This window comes from Copadichromis virginalis, linkage group LG23 (genome assembly GCF_057382275.1).
Source record: "Copadichromis virginalis isolate Kocher_CV1m ecotype Utaka linkage group LG23, C_Virginalis_male_GT1.1, whole genome shotgun sequence".
Taxonomy (NCBI): Eukaryota; Metazoa; Chordata; class Actinopteri; order Cichliformes; family Cichlidae; genus Copadichromis; species Copadichromis virginalis.
The window spans coordinates 11,924,817-11,940,884 of NC_140639.1; the positions used below are offsets into that span (position 1 = coordinate 11,924,817).

The following is a 16,068-nucleotide window of genomic DNA, read 5'->3' on the forward strand; positions in this document are numbered from 1 at the left end:
AGGCTCGCGCGTACGCACACACTCACTCGCCACACACACACACACACACACAACACACACACACACACACACACACACTCGTCACACGTACTTACATGCCAGCACCACTTCCATTCACTCTTCCTCCTCCCTCTAAGATGTCCTGCTGTCTATTGAGCTATCTTCTCTTTTCCTTTTTCTCATTCTTATTTCATCTTCCTATTTTCTCCCTCCCTCCCTCCGCACGGCCGTTAAAGCGCTGAGACAAACCGCAGTTGGTTAACCGTGCGCACGTGTGTTTGTGTTGGTGTGGACGCATGTATGTCAATATGTACAGTATTCAGCCCATTGTTTTTGCTGCCCATTGTTCAACAGGAGAAAAAAGCGCACCACTGCACACTTTACAGTCTCGCGCCCTTATTTTTATTTTTCAGTTGCTCCATCAATATGGCTCCTAGAAGTACAGAAGCCCAAATTATGCACAAAGGAGTCCCTCACCAAAACCAAGTAACAAGCAGCGACTTCTTTTCGCAGTTCACACACTCCATCTTGATTCAGAAAACACTTCTTTTTTTTTTTTTAAATCCTGCAGTGATTATTAGCATAATCAGACCTAATAATGGATCCATTCAAACCCTCTCATACGCAAACACACACAGGCTCGAGATCTGAAACAACACAAATCATCTGCCACAATCATGCTTCTATGGGACCCAATCTGTTGCTTAGGCCAACCCCATTACCTGACCTGACCTGACCTGTCGGACCCTTTTCAACCTGGGAAGCGATTGCTGACTAAAGCCCCGCCCACACGTGATGGTCGGGGACCTTCGAGGCTCTCATGTCCTTCACGGTAAAAAGTAATATTATGAAATTCGGCTACATACCAATAGTGTGTGCTCATATACAGGACTTTTTCTTTCCATATTTTAACTACTCAATACTCTGTCATTTTTTTATGCATCTTCCTAAACAACACATCCTGATTTGCTCTGATGGTCAAAAAGACTAGTTAGAATTTCACGTTTTTATGTTTAATAGTTTTCCCCTTACTTGCACCTGTTTGTGTCGCTGCTGAATGGCTCTGGTCTCTGGTTGCCGAGTTGCTGCTCGTTGCTTCCTGTGTGGACATCGTGGTAGCCTCTGGGGACAATGGACAACTACACAAGACTTCCTGTTCCATCTGCTAATCACTGTTTACAAATACAGATGTACTTTAAAAAACTGATTAACTGTTTACAGACTGTAGCCAATGATTTTGAGATTGTTTCTGCGGGACATCGGTGTGGTTCACCGGGTTAAAGCTAATACTAAAGCTAACTGCATATCTACCCCGGTCTTTCTCCCAGCTTTCTTGTCTTCTTTTCTCTGTCCTGTCACATGAAGGCTAAACAGACTCTTTGGGGCCAAAGACTTTGTCCCCCTGTCGCAGATGTCTGTGAGACTGAGTCTCATTTAAGACCTGAGTTATTTGGCATTTATGCGTTAAAAGAAACATTGGGAGAGTTCACATGCTTCCCAGGCCACCAGGTCACAGTGGAAGGAAGAAAAATGATGCTTAGCACTTATTATAAGAGGGGTGAGTGTCCATTTTTTATCTGTGTGCTGTATTCTTTATTTTAAGGTTTGGAAGATCCTCTTGACCTCTTCCTCTTCTTGCTTGTCTACTGTTGAGGCTGGAAAGAACTGACAGTTCACACATAGACCTGAGAGTAATATAGAAGCATCTGTACTAAGCTCTTCTTCACTGTCTGACCTCTCCTCACCCTCTGAGAGAGCTCTCCAGCTCTTCCTCTCTTGGCCCGCTTCCTATTGTTTGCCAGCCTTTTCTGTTTAAATGTCTCCCCTCTCTCCTTTATGCCTTTCTCTTTCCAGTTTTGGCTCTTGCCTTACTTCTGTCGATGCCACATCCGTGCTCTGTCACGGTTGTTTTCAGAGCCCCACAGATTCACACCCTTTTGCCGCTGCAGTTTTTGCATGCGCGATTGTGCGCGCCCTGCCTCGTGGCCCCGGGGCGTGCTAGTTAGTGTCTGGGCTGTGCAGGTCAGGCGAGGCACGGAGGGAAGTGAGCGGAGCTCCGGTTACAGTGGGGGAAGGGCTGGAGGAGAGCGCTGTGTATGTGCATTTGTAAATTATGTGGATTTGCATCTATGTTCAATAGCAGATATTGAGGCTTTTAATTGGTTATGCTTAATCAAAAGACCCATGGTTATAGTTAAGGCCGTTAGATTGTGTTCATCTTTAAGAGAAAGCAACAGTGACTATTTTGGTACACCCGTCCATCCTCCACAGCCTTTGGAGTAACAGCATCTAGGTCGTGTCTGGAAGACATTAAGACGGGTTGCTTGTTAGATGTCGGGGTATCTGTGCGGTCTTAGCTTTTCAGTTCTTCTTCCACAGGAATCATTGCAACTTTTTTTAATTGCTCCTTGCATTGCCCTGGCCATGCCAACGATGTGCTGATGGTCGGCACGACTGAGGCAGCGCCACATCTGTCTCTTCTCCCTGATGTTTAGCATCATTATTACTGTGAGAGAAAAGATTAAATACAGTCCAAAATCAATACAAGTCATAGATGCATTCAAGTGACACATTTATGCCCTGTTTTTGTTTTTTGTTTTTTTTTACTTTAGCAGTTATTGGAAAAAAAGTGCTGTCCATTCATAGCGCAACGGGGAAACTAGTTTACTCCAAACCCACAGAATTCCTTCCTTAATGTTCCCACTAAATTACCATATTTGCATTTTGTTTTTGTGTCCATCGATTGGTTTATCACAGCACCCAGACAATCATATCTCCGTCAGATATCGTGAGATATCTGTAATTGCTCCATTTGCTCCAGAAAGAGCGCAATCAGGGTGAAAAAAAGGAAAAAAGTTTGATGGCAAATCATTTCCGAACAGCGCGTATCTCTTTCTATTAATTTCGGCAGACACAGGATTGTTTTAACACCTTGCCGATCGTTGATTGTCCCGTGACTGTGTGTTAATCCGCTGAAGGGAAATGCAGAGGCTTTTATTTTGGTTTTGTTGTGGTTGTTCTTTCAGAGCGCGGCCGCTGCTCCCAGTCCAGTGATGGGCAACATGCCACCCAATGATGGCATGCCAGGAGGACCCATGCCCCCGGGCTTCTTTCAAGTAAGAAAAATGACCTTCAGTCTGACTTCATCCCTCACCCACCCCCACAATCACCTCCAACCATCACCCCTCCCTTAGCCATGGCTAAGCCTATCCCTCTGTCTCCTCCTCCTTTTTTTAGCCTCTTTAGCTGTCCTAATCCCTGTCCAGATGTGTTCCCTTCTCTGTCTCTCTGCGTCCATCCCATATGTCCATATGCCCGGGATGTTAACTCCTGGTGCTCTGTCTGCTGCTCTAGACTCTACCCATAGAGTTTTCTGTGTTACCGTGTGCTTTCCAGAATATGAAATGCCTTTGCAAGTGAAGGAGGTGTTGGGTTTGCTGGGAGGGGAGGAAAAAGCAGAGTGAAGAGGAGGCTATTTTCTCTGGTCTGTGTTGCTTCACTAATTCCTCCTGTCATCACTGTTCTCTGAGGGCTGTCTCAAAGGCTGACGAGGTCACTCGCACTCTTTTCTCTGTTTCCGTCACTCTCACATATTCAAATGAGGACATATAGGAGCCTTATTTGACACTGTGACACACATTAAACTCGTAACATTTACAAAATTGAGGTTTTAAAGTAACTGTACCCCCAAAGATATGCTGTGAATTGCTGAGGGTGAGAACAGGAAATCTGAATTGGCTTAAAGCAGCTTTTCTACAGCAGACAGTTTGAGTAAGAAAGAAGTCACCAGCAAATATGAGATTTTTCACATTATACCACGAGCAATTCAGGTGAAACGCCTACGGAAGGAAGAGGGCATTCATCCCCTGCAAAAGTTTGATGTCATTTAGCGAAACCCTGGACATCTTCTTGTGGAGTGGAGCCTTTAAAGGAGTAGTACAACATTCAGCCAACTCAGCTCCATTTACTGACAGTTTCCACGCAGTCTGTAGGTCACGTAAAGGAGCTGTCTGCAAAGACACCAAAGCAATCACAAGGTTGTTTTTGGTGGCTTTCAACGCAGCAGCCGAGAGCAACCCTTTCCCTCTGGTCTGTAACCGAGCGTTTTTCCCTAGCGACCATTGGTTGCCAAGGAGTTGCCGACCGGCTGCTGAATTTTATTGGTTAGAGTTTGGAAAAAGTCCTCTCTGTCCAAAGATAACAAAGCTCCTTCAATCGCTAATGCTAGCTAGAAGGGTTGTCCTGCTAACCATGTAAGATCAATAACTGTCAGCAGAATATTGAATATATAATATTCAGTCACCAGATCCCAGCCTCGTGCTCACATTGGTTGATATATATATATATATATATATATATATATATATATATATATATTCTTTTAAATTTAATTAATTTTCCTTAAATTAATAAACAAAGATGTTTATTAATGCATTTATTGTTATTTTATTTTTAAAGTTTTATTTTTGAGATTTTTGTTTGTAAATCCCTGTGATGTGTAAGAGTCTTGCTAGCGTCTCAGCCATTTAAAGACTTTCTCCTGAGTTAAACATCAAACAGGATTCGGCTGACCAGGCAATGCAATAAAATTACAATACGTCTTTAAGAATAATACTTTACTTTATTAATCCTTTGTGAGTATAATTAAACATGCTCAGTGCTGTAAGCATGCTGCACAAATTTCCTCTCACTCTCTGTCTATAGCATACCTGATGTTTCCATACGTACAGTTTGAGTACAGCCTGTTTTTTCTTGTTTGATTGGCAGCGTGTCATGTTCTGTGTGTGTGTGTGTGTGTGTGTGTGTGTGTGTGTGTGTGCGCATGCATGTACATGCTGGGGTGGTAGAGAATGTTAATGATGTATGAGCAGTGAGCAGGCCAGGGAGAGAGCTATCTGATGGTGTTGCGTGAGTGACATTGCTTTCCATAAATAGACCCTGTGTGCAGGGCAGACAGACAGACAGACAGGATGGGCAGAGAGGAGGAGAACAAGGAGGGATGGATGCTGTATTCACTTTCATCTTTTCTTCTCTTTTCATCCATCCTTCTTCTCTTTCTCCTCCCCTCTTCAGCTCAGATTAGCTGAGCAAAGCAGGAAAAGGTGAAGAAAACAAGAAAACAAAGGTGCGAGCACAGAGCCTGCACAGTGCACCGAGACAAAATGCTCCCAGTGCCACTGCAAAGATTTCCCTAAATCAAGCTCACACTGTTAGTGGTACAACAGCATCCTTCAACATGAGCCAGAGCCGAAGCCCCGCTCATTGCTTTCTGTAGGTAGCTGACATTAATTCCCCATTGAACTAATGGCTGCGGTCCACGCTGAAAGTGCAGGCTGCTGAGAATTCTGCATTGCATTTGTTCATTCAAATGAAGGGGAAGCTGTTTCACCCCCCCCCCCCCCCCCCCCTTCGCACACATTGTTGAAATTGTGCTCGTGTCCTCAGTCACTCCTGAGATACGGTTAGTCGAGTGGACCACAGTCTTGCCGTAGAATTGTGAATGGATTACATCGAGCTAAGCGAAATTTCCTCGGCGTTTCGGTCATTTCTCATCTGAACTCTGGGTCGGCTTCCTTTCCCACCTTCTCCCTCCCTCACCTTCTCCTTCACACGCCAGGTATCCTTCTTCATGACATTTCTTCACTCTCTCCATTTCCCTTGTTTTTGAAACTATTATTTCTCACACGCCGCTTCAGTGACACATGCTTACTCACCGACTGTGTGTGAACTGCTCGTGTGTGCTGTGTGTGTGTTTTTTCCCAGTTGCTCTAGCATAGCAATTAACATAGGTGACCCCAACACTGTTATTGGCTCCAGTCCTGGGAGAGAGGGATGAGGGGCAAAGACAGGACACTGGAAGAAAATAGAGATGGGAGGAGGGTCTTCCTTCATGTTATCCTAATGTGTAGCTCACAGGGTGAGCCTGGCATTCGGGGGTGGGTGCGGGGGAGGGGGGGGCATCATTTAGGCAGAAAGACAGAAGAAGAAAGAGAATAGAATAAGTGTCTACACGTTTGGTGTGTAGTCCTTCGTCTCTCAGCAGAAGTCCATCGCTGCTGCATCATAGCCCTCTGGGGAGGGCAAGCAAAAGGGGAGATGACACGGGGGAGGAGGGGGGGAGGGAAAATTAGGGACGAGAGGCAACAAGGAGAGATAGAGGAGGGTGGAGGAGGGGAAAAAGAAGAGGACAGTGAGATGTCAGGGGAGTCTTTCCAAAATCTTTTTTTTTTTTCAAATGAGAAAATGAACATTAAATGATCTGAAGCGCCTCGCTCTCGAGCTGCTTCTGTGATCTACACACGACACGTAACGCAGTCAAAAACACAGAGCGCACTCTCGTAGGGGTGTAAACCAGCCGGGGTGGGGCATACTCTCTCTACTAAACTGGAATTGTTCCTCTTGCCAAAAAAAAAATAAAAAAGAGGATCGAGAGTCAAAGGCTGTGCAATTTACGGCAGGTAATTGCAGCTCTTCAGGGACAACACGAAAAAGCACAACAAGAGGATTAGGTTTGATTACACATTTAAGAACAAGCAACCCAGGTATCAAAGGCAAATTTAAGAACCTGTTCAAAGCTGACACATGGCACGCACATGGCGAATTAGGGAGACATCTGCGCTCGGTAATTTATTTATCAAAGGTAAGACTGGGCTCGGGGTTCAGTCCGGTCAGTCGTATTACAAAGATGCAGATAAATAAGGTGAAGTGCTTCGGAAAGTGAATGACAGACTGCAAACCGTACAGAAGTGATTGAGGAATAGCATCTGAAATATTATTTCTTCTGTTAGGGCCGGCGCCGGTCCTTTAGTGGAGATTGCGGACTTTACAGAGGGATAATCACAAAGTTGCCCAAAGTTAACAAAGTGAGGTGTAACAGTGTTCAACCTCTCAACAAAAACCACCGACATATTTAAAAAGTTATGCAAAAATGTTTAATCTGCTTTTCTAACACATGTGAAAAAGCAGCGTGAGTGGAAGACACAGATGTCAAAGGACCCAGACGAGTCAAAACTTTCCACTGAGAAGAGGGACTCTGCTTATCCTTGAGAGGACAGCCACAAAGATCATACCCAACAATTCCCCTTGAATGACAGACTTTAAAATGAGAAGCAGTACTCGGGAAAACCTTTTCTCTGCATCGTGTACCTGCACTTTCCTTTAGACTTGGCTCATGAACATTAATGATGAATGATAATAAGGAATGAAGCCTTTTTCTCCTGCTGTTCATGCTTCACCTCCACCATCACGTGATTTCATCTGTTTAGAGGCAAACATCACATGTTTCTCTGCGTGTTGGTGAAAGAGCTCAGGTCCTGGTGTAGTATTGCTTCAGTATCTTTGTAGACTGTGTCTGCATGTCGTAGCCGTGCACTGCAACCAGAAGGCAACGAGCTGTTGGCTTTTTGGAGGACGGCATCACCTCGCGATGAACAACACGCAGAGAGCAGAAGAATGTGGGCGAAGCAGTGGCGAGCGGCGTCGCCACCACGTCCTGCCAATGAGCACACTTCCGCTATATTGCGTAGCAGCCCCCTCTCCCCATACATGGCAATTAAGTTGGCAATACATCGCTGCTCCGTCTGGAAATTCACAATGGACAAAGACCTTCTTTGTCGTTTCGTGAAGCTGAGAGTTAAAACAACGTAAAGTGTCCCTGCTGCCGTTGTTTGAGGTGTGCTTTTGTACTGCTTTGTGCTTAACTCATTTGTTGCTCCTTTCGAAAAGACAAATTTTCAGCCAGTCAACATTCGACCAGCACGTAGCATCACGGCTGTCGTACTGCATGCTTTTGGCTTTTTTGGAAACGTGTCCCTGCGGCCTCTACATTGGTTGAATTCCCACAATCCTTCTCACAGATCCACACTGGTGCACCAATGGTTGGGCAGAAGCCTTAAGCACCAACAGTGAAGTAAGCATGAATAGTTTTCATCAATTAAAAAGCAGGTGGCTCCATTTTGGGGAACTTTCCATTGATACTCATGATTACTGAGGCCATGCCTCTGGGAGGGGGGGGGGGCATATCGCCTGTAGCAGTACCCCTTGTTCTTGTTGCTAATTTTTCTTTTCTGACTCTGGACTCGTCCTGCTGCTGATCAGATGCTTCTTGGCTGTGCCGCCTATTAATGTTTAAAACCTCAAAAACCTTTGCACGATACTGTAAATAATTTGGCACCGTCCCAGCGGGTTAACGGCTATCCTCCGGGAGAAAACACTCCTGATCGCGTGCTCCCGTCTCTGAGCTGACATGTTGCCATGTTGTATAGCATGAGCTAGCAGGAGACCCACTGCTGCCACTGCTGCTCTCTCTGGAATGTTAGCAAGGAATGACAATGAGTGTGCATTCAGTGTGTGTGTGTGTGTGTGTGCGCTGCTACTCCTGGCTTTGTTTGTTGTGTTCAGTGATGCAGGCTGCTTTGTGTTCTCACTCTTTGTGTGTGTGTGTGTGTGTGTGTGTGTGTGTGTGTGTGTGTGTGTGTGTGTGTGTGTGTCCAGAAGTTTGACAGAAGTTACACACTGCCCTCTAGTGTTGGCAGCTATAAACAGGTGAAAAACCCTCAGCAGGCTGCTACTCTTCCACCCCTCTCTCCCTCGCTCTCACTCTTTCTGTTAGTGGTCCATCAGGGGCAGCAGTGTGGGTCTTCCTTAAGCTGAAATGAGCGGTGAGGAGGCGAGGGGGTTGCGTTGATGGGTGTGTGGTACTGTGCCAAGCTGTTATCTCCTTAGCCGGGTAGAAAATGATTTTATTAATTGCTTCATTTAACGCTCCCCGTGTCCCCCCCCCCCCTCCTCCTTCCCCTCTCCCACACGAATACACAAACAACGCCACACAAGCTCACGCACACTCGCACACTCTCCAAGCAAGCTACTTTTCAAACTCGCCCTGCATATACCTCCACGACAGTTGAAATGTTCTCTCGCTCCCTCTCTCTGCGGGGACCTGTAGAGGGAACAGTAGAGCCATAAAGGCCATATGCTGGCCCATTCAGATGTAATAGCAGGAAGGCCTGGGGAGGCCCAGTCAAAGGAGCTACGCTCCATTATGGTACATTATAGAGAAGAACAAGAGAGGAGCACTGTGAGTGTTTCTGTGTGTAGTTTCTGAGCAAGTGTGCGTGTGTGTGTGTGTGAGTGTGTGCGAGAGAGAGCGTGAATGAGATTGTGTATTATCTACCCTGCAGGAACAAAAATTTGTTCTCACAATCATCATGTTGAGACCTCCATATGGGGACGAGAAGATGGTCCCCATGTGACCAGCTGGTAAAACTGGTGAAAGTAGTTTAAGGATTACGTGATGGTTATGTCAAAGATTCAGGTGAGGCAGGAAGCGCTCATGGTTATGTGCGAGGGTACGGCTCTGAAAGATGAATGCAAGTCAATGCGGTGTCCTCTCGAGCGACTGAAACTAGGCTGTGTGTGTGTGGGGGGCGGGATGAGAATCAGACTGCTGCAGCTGGGTCAGTGCAGTCAGGGGTGTCTTGTTAGACACACACAAACACACACACACACTCTGGCTCGGCAACAACAGTAACCTCTGAGGTCAGACAGAGCTAGCGCTGCATTAGCCCCAGTGTGAACCTGCTGAGAGACAGAGCGAGCCAGTGCAGCTGGTGTTAACCACCCAGAACATACACACTGCACACGGAGTGGCAGAAAAAACCCACAGTGTTACCGGCACAGACGTCATAACTGTGCCGGCACGCCATCTCTGTGCTGCATGTACAACTAAATAAACACGTCCAGGTTTGCGTGTCGCGTTGCTGGTTAAAGTGGCTTTTGTGGAGACTTGACTACGTCTCAGATGATGATGAGATTAATAGAATCAATGAAAGGTAAACTGACACATCTCACAGGGAGAGGAAGCACCTGTCTGAAGAGCCCTGCTGCTGCTTCTGCCTTTTATAAAGGGTAACAAGTCCTTGAATACGTGCTTCTGCTCATGAGCAGTGTTATTTTCATGCGTAAGTACGAGCTCATCTCTCCTGCCAAAATCTGTGCTCTTGTATGGCGTACCTGGCAGTGCAGCAGTACTGTATCCGTGCTCGTGGGAACTCGCTTGTTTCGAGCTGTCAGTCAGGCGTGTTTATCTTTCCGCTGTAGTTCCAGGTTCCTGGTGTCGAGCTCTGTGGCTTGGATGGCGGAGCGCCGACAGAGCACTCACACGGGGAGGGTGGAGCAGTGAGCCGGGTGGGAAAGTGAGGTAGAGCCGGAGGGTGGATGTACCTGCTTCTCTCTAGCTCCGATGCAAAAGAGAAGCAGGTACATGTGCAGCTGCCTCTTACATGGAAAGCGATGCACATGAGTGAAGAGGCACGCTTGTCTAACAGCTGTGTGTGTTTAGCTGAAAGTCAGTCAACTGAAACATCATCAGCAGATATGATGATTGATGATTTTGCTCTGATAATTAAAATTAAAAATTGCAGCTATTCGCGAGAGAGCAGTAGTATCACAATGTCGTGCAAACGTATGTATGCCAAACTTATTCTACAAATTCTATGTCTTTCTGATTGGCTGCCTCTTGCAAGCGAAACTATTTGAACAGCACTGGGAGGAGCTTCTGTGCATACAGCCAGAGCTGTGATATCCCTGCTCAGGGACATCACACAAAGCCAGGAGTAGAAAAGAACAGTCTGAAACTGAGCACTTAGAGCAATCTGAAGCACGCTCACATTCATACCTACAATTTAGAATAACCAATTAGTGTATTGTGTGTGTCTTTGGACCATGGGAGGAAGCTGGAATAGTCTAAGCATGTCAACAGGAAAGCCCCACCCTGCCAGTGGATTCAAATCTTTTTGCTATAAGCGCTAACAACCACTGTACTGTAGTTATAATATATATTAGTATAATAGGTCCACTTTAGGCAAGCGTGCAGAATATTTGCATAAAGTTATGTTTATTTTAGATTTTTATACATTTAATATTTAAAATTGGCCCTTTTATTAGGAGAAGTGTAATCTAGTGTACAGTGGTGTAGCCAATAACTGTGTGTTGGTGTCTATTTGAGTAAACTGCACTAATACTGTCAACCAGCGAGTGTCAAGGGCACTCCCATAATCCTTTACCTTTAAAATGATGTTAAAGACACACCTGTTAAAGTAAACCCCCCCTCCTCCCCCCGGCAGCCCGCTTTCAGTGCTCATACTGTACCTGCAGGTATATCAAAGCCAGCACACACTTAGCACCTGAGACAAGATCCTGCTATCACCTGTGAAGAAAGAGGGAGATCTTATATTTGCACTCACCGCCACTCATCTTGCACACATGCTCACACACGCACACACACACACACACACACACACACACACACACACACACACACACACACACACACACACCTGTAATGTTATTTGATAGCCAAGTGCTTGACAGAAGCTCTGGCAGACTAGCAGATAAGTCTGGTCTGGCGGTGGGTGGTCCCGTTTCTCCACATTGATGCTAGTAACAGGTTTCTAGCGGTGTGACTGCTGCCAGAGTCAGATGATGCTGCTGTAGTACGAGACGCGGAGGTCAGAGTTGACGTTAGTCCCGTGATACGGCGTTACTTTAACGTAGAGGTGTTTGCTGTGAGAGATTAACTTATGAGTGGTTTCAGCTCATTTTCTCTAATAATATAAACTGAAACTGTAATTCACATAGCAGTGATTGAGTCTTCAGTTCAATGTTGATTTAAATGACAGAATAATTTCAGTTATTTTCAGAGGGGGATTTATTCTTCTATTTCATTGCCATAATGATGTTTGATTGGGTTTAAATATTTGGCACTTCTTTGGAGAGTGGAAGTGAGCTCCAGAATTAAGCTTGCTTTGGCCCTTGATTCTGTTTTGGACGGTTTTAACTGTGGCAAACCGGATCAAGTGTCATCACGGCAGAATTTAGAAAAATAATACCACGTTTGAAAATACCCTGAATTATCCTTTGGCAGCAGTGCTGTAATTGAATGCTGATTACAGGCCACTTCGTGAATTGATCTGACCCCATCCTGGCAATTAACAATTCCTGTGCATGGAAGTCAATGCAGCCCTTTGAAAATGTCAGTGACAGATCTTATTAGAAGCATTCTTTGTTGGTGTAACAGATTAAATATGATGGTTGTGAAGACATTCTACATATTTACAGTGAATTTTAATTTTTAATTTTCTCATTTTGACCTCTGATGAAAGAGATAAAGGGGCCTTTGCCATTGTATACGAGCAGCATGTTAACAAAGGATTGCTTTGTGCACAATGAAGTGAAGTGAGGCAGAATTAGAGTCCCAGTAGAACTTTGGTCATCTCTTTCAGATCATTTACTACTTTGTCTCCTGTCAGTATCGTGTTTTTCAGATATTATGCCATACTTATTTTCCTTACTTATTTTCCATACTGATGTGTTTCTGATTTCCCGTAATAATGTCCAGGAGAGCTGTTTGAACTGAATGTTACATACCGGGAAATAAAGTATTTCCCTGTACTTCAGCATTAGCATCAGCTACATAAAACACGCTTATCTCATTGAAGTAGAGTGATAAATTGTGCTTGTGTAGTTGATCATTTTTTAGACTCAGGAGAGTTTATTGAAATTAGAGCCTTTTAATATACAAGCACACCCCCCAAAATACCAAAGCTCCAGTTATATTTAACGCAGTGGTGTGCAGTGACTTTTACAGCAAGGCAAGCGGGGAGACAACCAGCGACCAGAAACTCAAGAAGAAACACAAATGTTCTTCCACTGGACCACATTAAAGCCTTTTCGAGTTTTTCTCCTGTCCATCTTTATTCTTATATACATGCTGACAGCCCTGTGCATCTTGCAGCACTCTTCCCGGACATCTTCACCTCTCTGCGTGCTGTACCTACCCTGAAGTATTCTAAAATATTGTACTTACGTCTGTAGTGTCATCAAACTTTTTGGGATTCGCTGAGTTCCCGCGAATTCCTAAGGAATTTTCCTTTATTGAAAGCAAGAAGAAATATTATTAAAAAAATGTCAGCAATTACCAAACTCTATTATTGGCAATGGTAAATAAAGTATCAAAAGTAAAAGTACTTAGTGTGCAGAAAAACATTCCCGAACATGTTATATGGATGTTAATATAACATCCATATGATGGATGTGAATGTTATTGCTGTAGGTGTTTAAGGTTGGGTGAATTTTAAATGTTGTAAATACTATATGCTAAGTATATTGCATTTAGTATATTAAATTAAAACGCTTGAGCAATGAGGGCCATGAGTAATCACCACTTAGTGATTGCCTCCATTGTTGATTGTTTTTTTTATATAAACTGTATAAACAAATGATTTCTCAGAGATTCTAATCTGCCTTACCTGTTAAACTTCTTCACATTGCACTCTAACCCCTCTAAATTACACTTGTTGGTATCGGTGGTTAGTAAGAGAAAATGATAAATCTGATGATAAATCACAGAGGGTTTGTTTAGTTGCTAAACAAACAGGCAGATTGAAACTGATCTCAGAGCAGTGAAAGCAGAGTCAGCAGCAGATTGTCTATGTGTCGTATGGACTGCGAACGCCTCTGTGTCCCCTCAGATGAGCTGGAAGAGTTAGCCAGAGTGACAGAAGTGTGAGTTTCTCTGCTTAGACTCCTGACCTGAACCTGGATAAGTAGATAGATGGATGAAAACAGATGAGAAGCTGTAGACAGAAAGTTGTTTAAAATAAGAGAGATTGGTTTCAGGATTTGATTGATCTCTGCTTTTAGATTTCACTGTTCAAGCACTGCTTGCCTTGCTTGCCCTGATGGAGTGCCGCTGATAGATTTTCTAAAATCTGGCCAAGCAAAACTAAACCAAACCTATAACTGCAGTACTCACATTAAAAGTGATTTATTGAAGGTTGATTGCGCTAATAATGTTTCCCCAGAAAGATTTGCATTCATTACATTCTTGAAGCTTGTTTTTTAAACAACTTTAAATCTGTTCTTCACCAGGGTCCCCCAGGATCTCAACCTTCACCTCACACGCAGCCTCCTCCACATAACCCCACTAATCCCATGATGGGACCTCATGGACAGGTAAGAACCAAACATTTATCCAGTCTGTCACTTTGCTTGTAGGTTCCTTCTTGAGCCTACCCTTGATTCCACTCGCTCACTCGCTCAAATAACAGTGAAAAGTGTACAAACCGCACACAGGTCCCTTGTGCTAACAGGCAGGACGGGCAGCATCCACAATGGTGGATTGGATGAATAATTTAGCTGTGTTGGCCCAGCTGTAAAGAGCGGAGGTGCATCTGGAGGGCCTCCTCTCTTCCTCAGCCCAGCACTCACCATCCCGTAGTCCATCAATAGACCATTAATATTGCAGCACAGCCTGACATTGTGCAGCTCTTCATGCACAAACCCACCACAACACGGTCAAAGGAGGAGAGAAGAGGAGCCGAAGAGAAAGCCGACTTAGGTGACGAGGGTACAAATGAAAACGGTAGTGAGTCGGTTCTCACTTCGAGGACTAATTGTTATTATATAACTCATCTTCCACTTGCTCCAACCGCACACACCCGGCGACACACAAAACATGTAGTACATAATTATAATTTAAATGCAGTCTCATGCTGTATTTGTGTTGTGTGTGCTTATCTCTGTGATAAGATGATGATACAAACATCATGCGGCTCATGCTCCGTGACCAAAACACCCAAGTCTTACCCAATCAGCATTCAAATCTGCACGTTTCCTCTTGATACTAAAATAGTTGGACTGACTTTTGAATTAATTCTTATCGTCTAACATCGAAATGTGGTCCACCGGGCGTGGATATTTGTAGTTGTAGCAACGTATTCTCAAAGGTAATTCTGAAAACCATCTGTCTCTGGTGTTTTACATTATTCACTAGTTGTGCGCCGGCTCTGTAATGCATGTCCCGGCCAGCCTTGTCTTGTCCCCTCTCTGCTGAAACATAGTGAACGTGTCTTAGGTTTCTGGTATGAATCACGCAATCCAGGCAGAATCTTTGTAGCTAGACTGCCTGCGTATGCGAGGTCGGTAGTAAAATGTCCACCACCGAATGGCACAGAAACAGAGACGGGGTGTAGAACTACTGCTTTCATCCAGCCGTGTGATGTTAATGCCCCCCCACCCGCTGCAACATTATTGTCCTTGTATTGTTCTTCTGGTCCAGATCTCTATCCTGCATGTTTTTTTTCCCCATCTTCCTAACTTCCCCTTTACCTTTATCCCAATGGCATTTATCACCTGAGGTCTTACTTTCCAAAACTTAACAACAAGCCCCTCCTTACTTGGAAACAGAACAAAAATACAGCATGCACATTGTTCTTCAGCGCAATAGCTCCCCCTGTTGACATCCAAAGATAAAGCCTCAAACATGAGAAGGTCAGCTATAGAGAGTCAGGTTTGCTAATCATCTTGTGCCTTATGTCATTTCAAAGTGTCACTTGTCAAGAACAGTTTGGCTCTCACCTGAGGGGAAACATATGACTAATCTATTTTACATGGAAGTATTCTTGCTTCCGGAGAGCACATTTGTACACATTTTGAGAGACTAATAGAAGCTGGTTGAAATGATATTATTATCATAACATCAGTTATTTATTATTTATTTATTAACCTTTATTTAACCAGGAAGATCCCATTGAGATTAAAAACCTCTTTTTCAAGGGAGACCTGGCCAAGATAGGCAGCAGCAGATGTCTCACAGTTACAGAAATTACTCAAACACAGGCAGCAACAACACACATGCAACAATAAGTGAAAGAATACAAATAAAATAAAAATAAAATTCAATAAAATTCAAATAAAATAAAAAGTCAGTTAAAATGACAATCAATCTAATTGAAACAGTTGCATGTTATGGACTTGGCCTCAAGGATTCGTAGTTTAGATTTAAAATCACTTAATGAAATGAATTCAGTCATTTTCCATTCCTTCTGCAGTTTGTTCCAGGCCGAGGGTGCTAAATGGACAAAAGCTCTTTTACCAAGTTCAGTTCGGGCAAATGGAACAGAAAGCAACAAGTAACCATGCGGACGAAGAGAATACCGACCAGCATGTTTCATTACAAGCAGGGAACATATATAAGAAGGCAGCAACCCAAGTATCGCCTTATATATA

The 16,068-nt window shown here is 44.1% G+C and overlaps 1 protein-coding gene across 2 annotated transcripts in view; it reads left to right on the top strand.

The window, feature by feature from the left end:
- Positions 1-16,068, top strand: part of ssbp4 (single stranded DNA binding protein 4) — an 87,802-nt gene that overhangs the window by 60,294 nt on the left and 11,440 nt on the right. For both annotated transcript variants that reach the window (XM_085447377.1, XM_085447376.1), the window contains exons 5-6: positions 3,027-3,116; positions 13,930-14,013. In XM_085447377.1, coding sequence (XP_085303503.1) covers positions 3,027-3,116; positions 13,930-14,013 — 174 coding nt within the window. The remainder of the gene's footprint in view (positions 1-3,026; positions 3,117-13,929; positions 14,014-16,068) is intronic.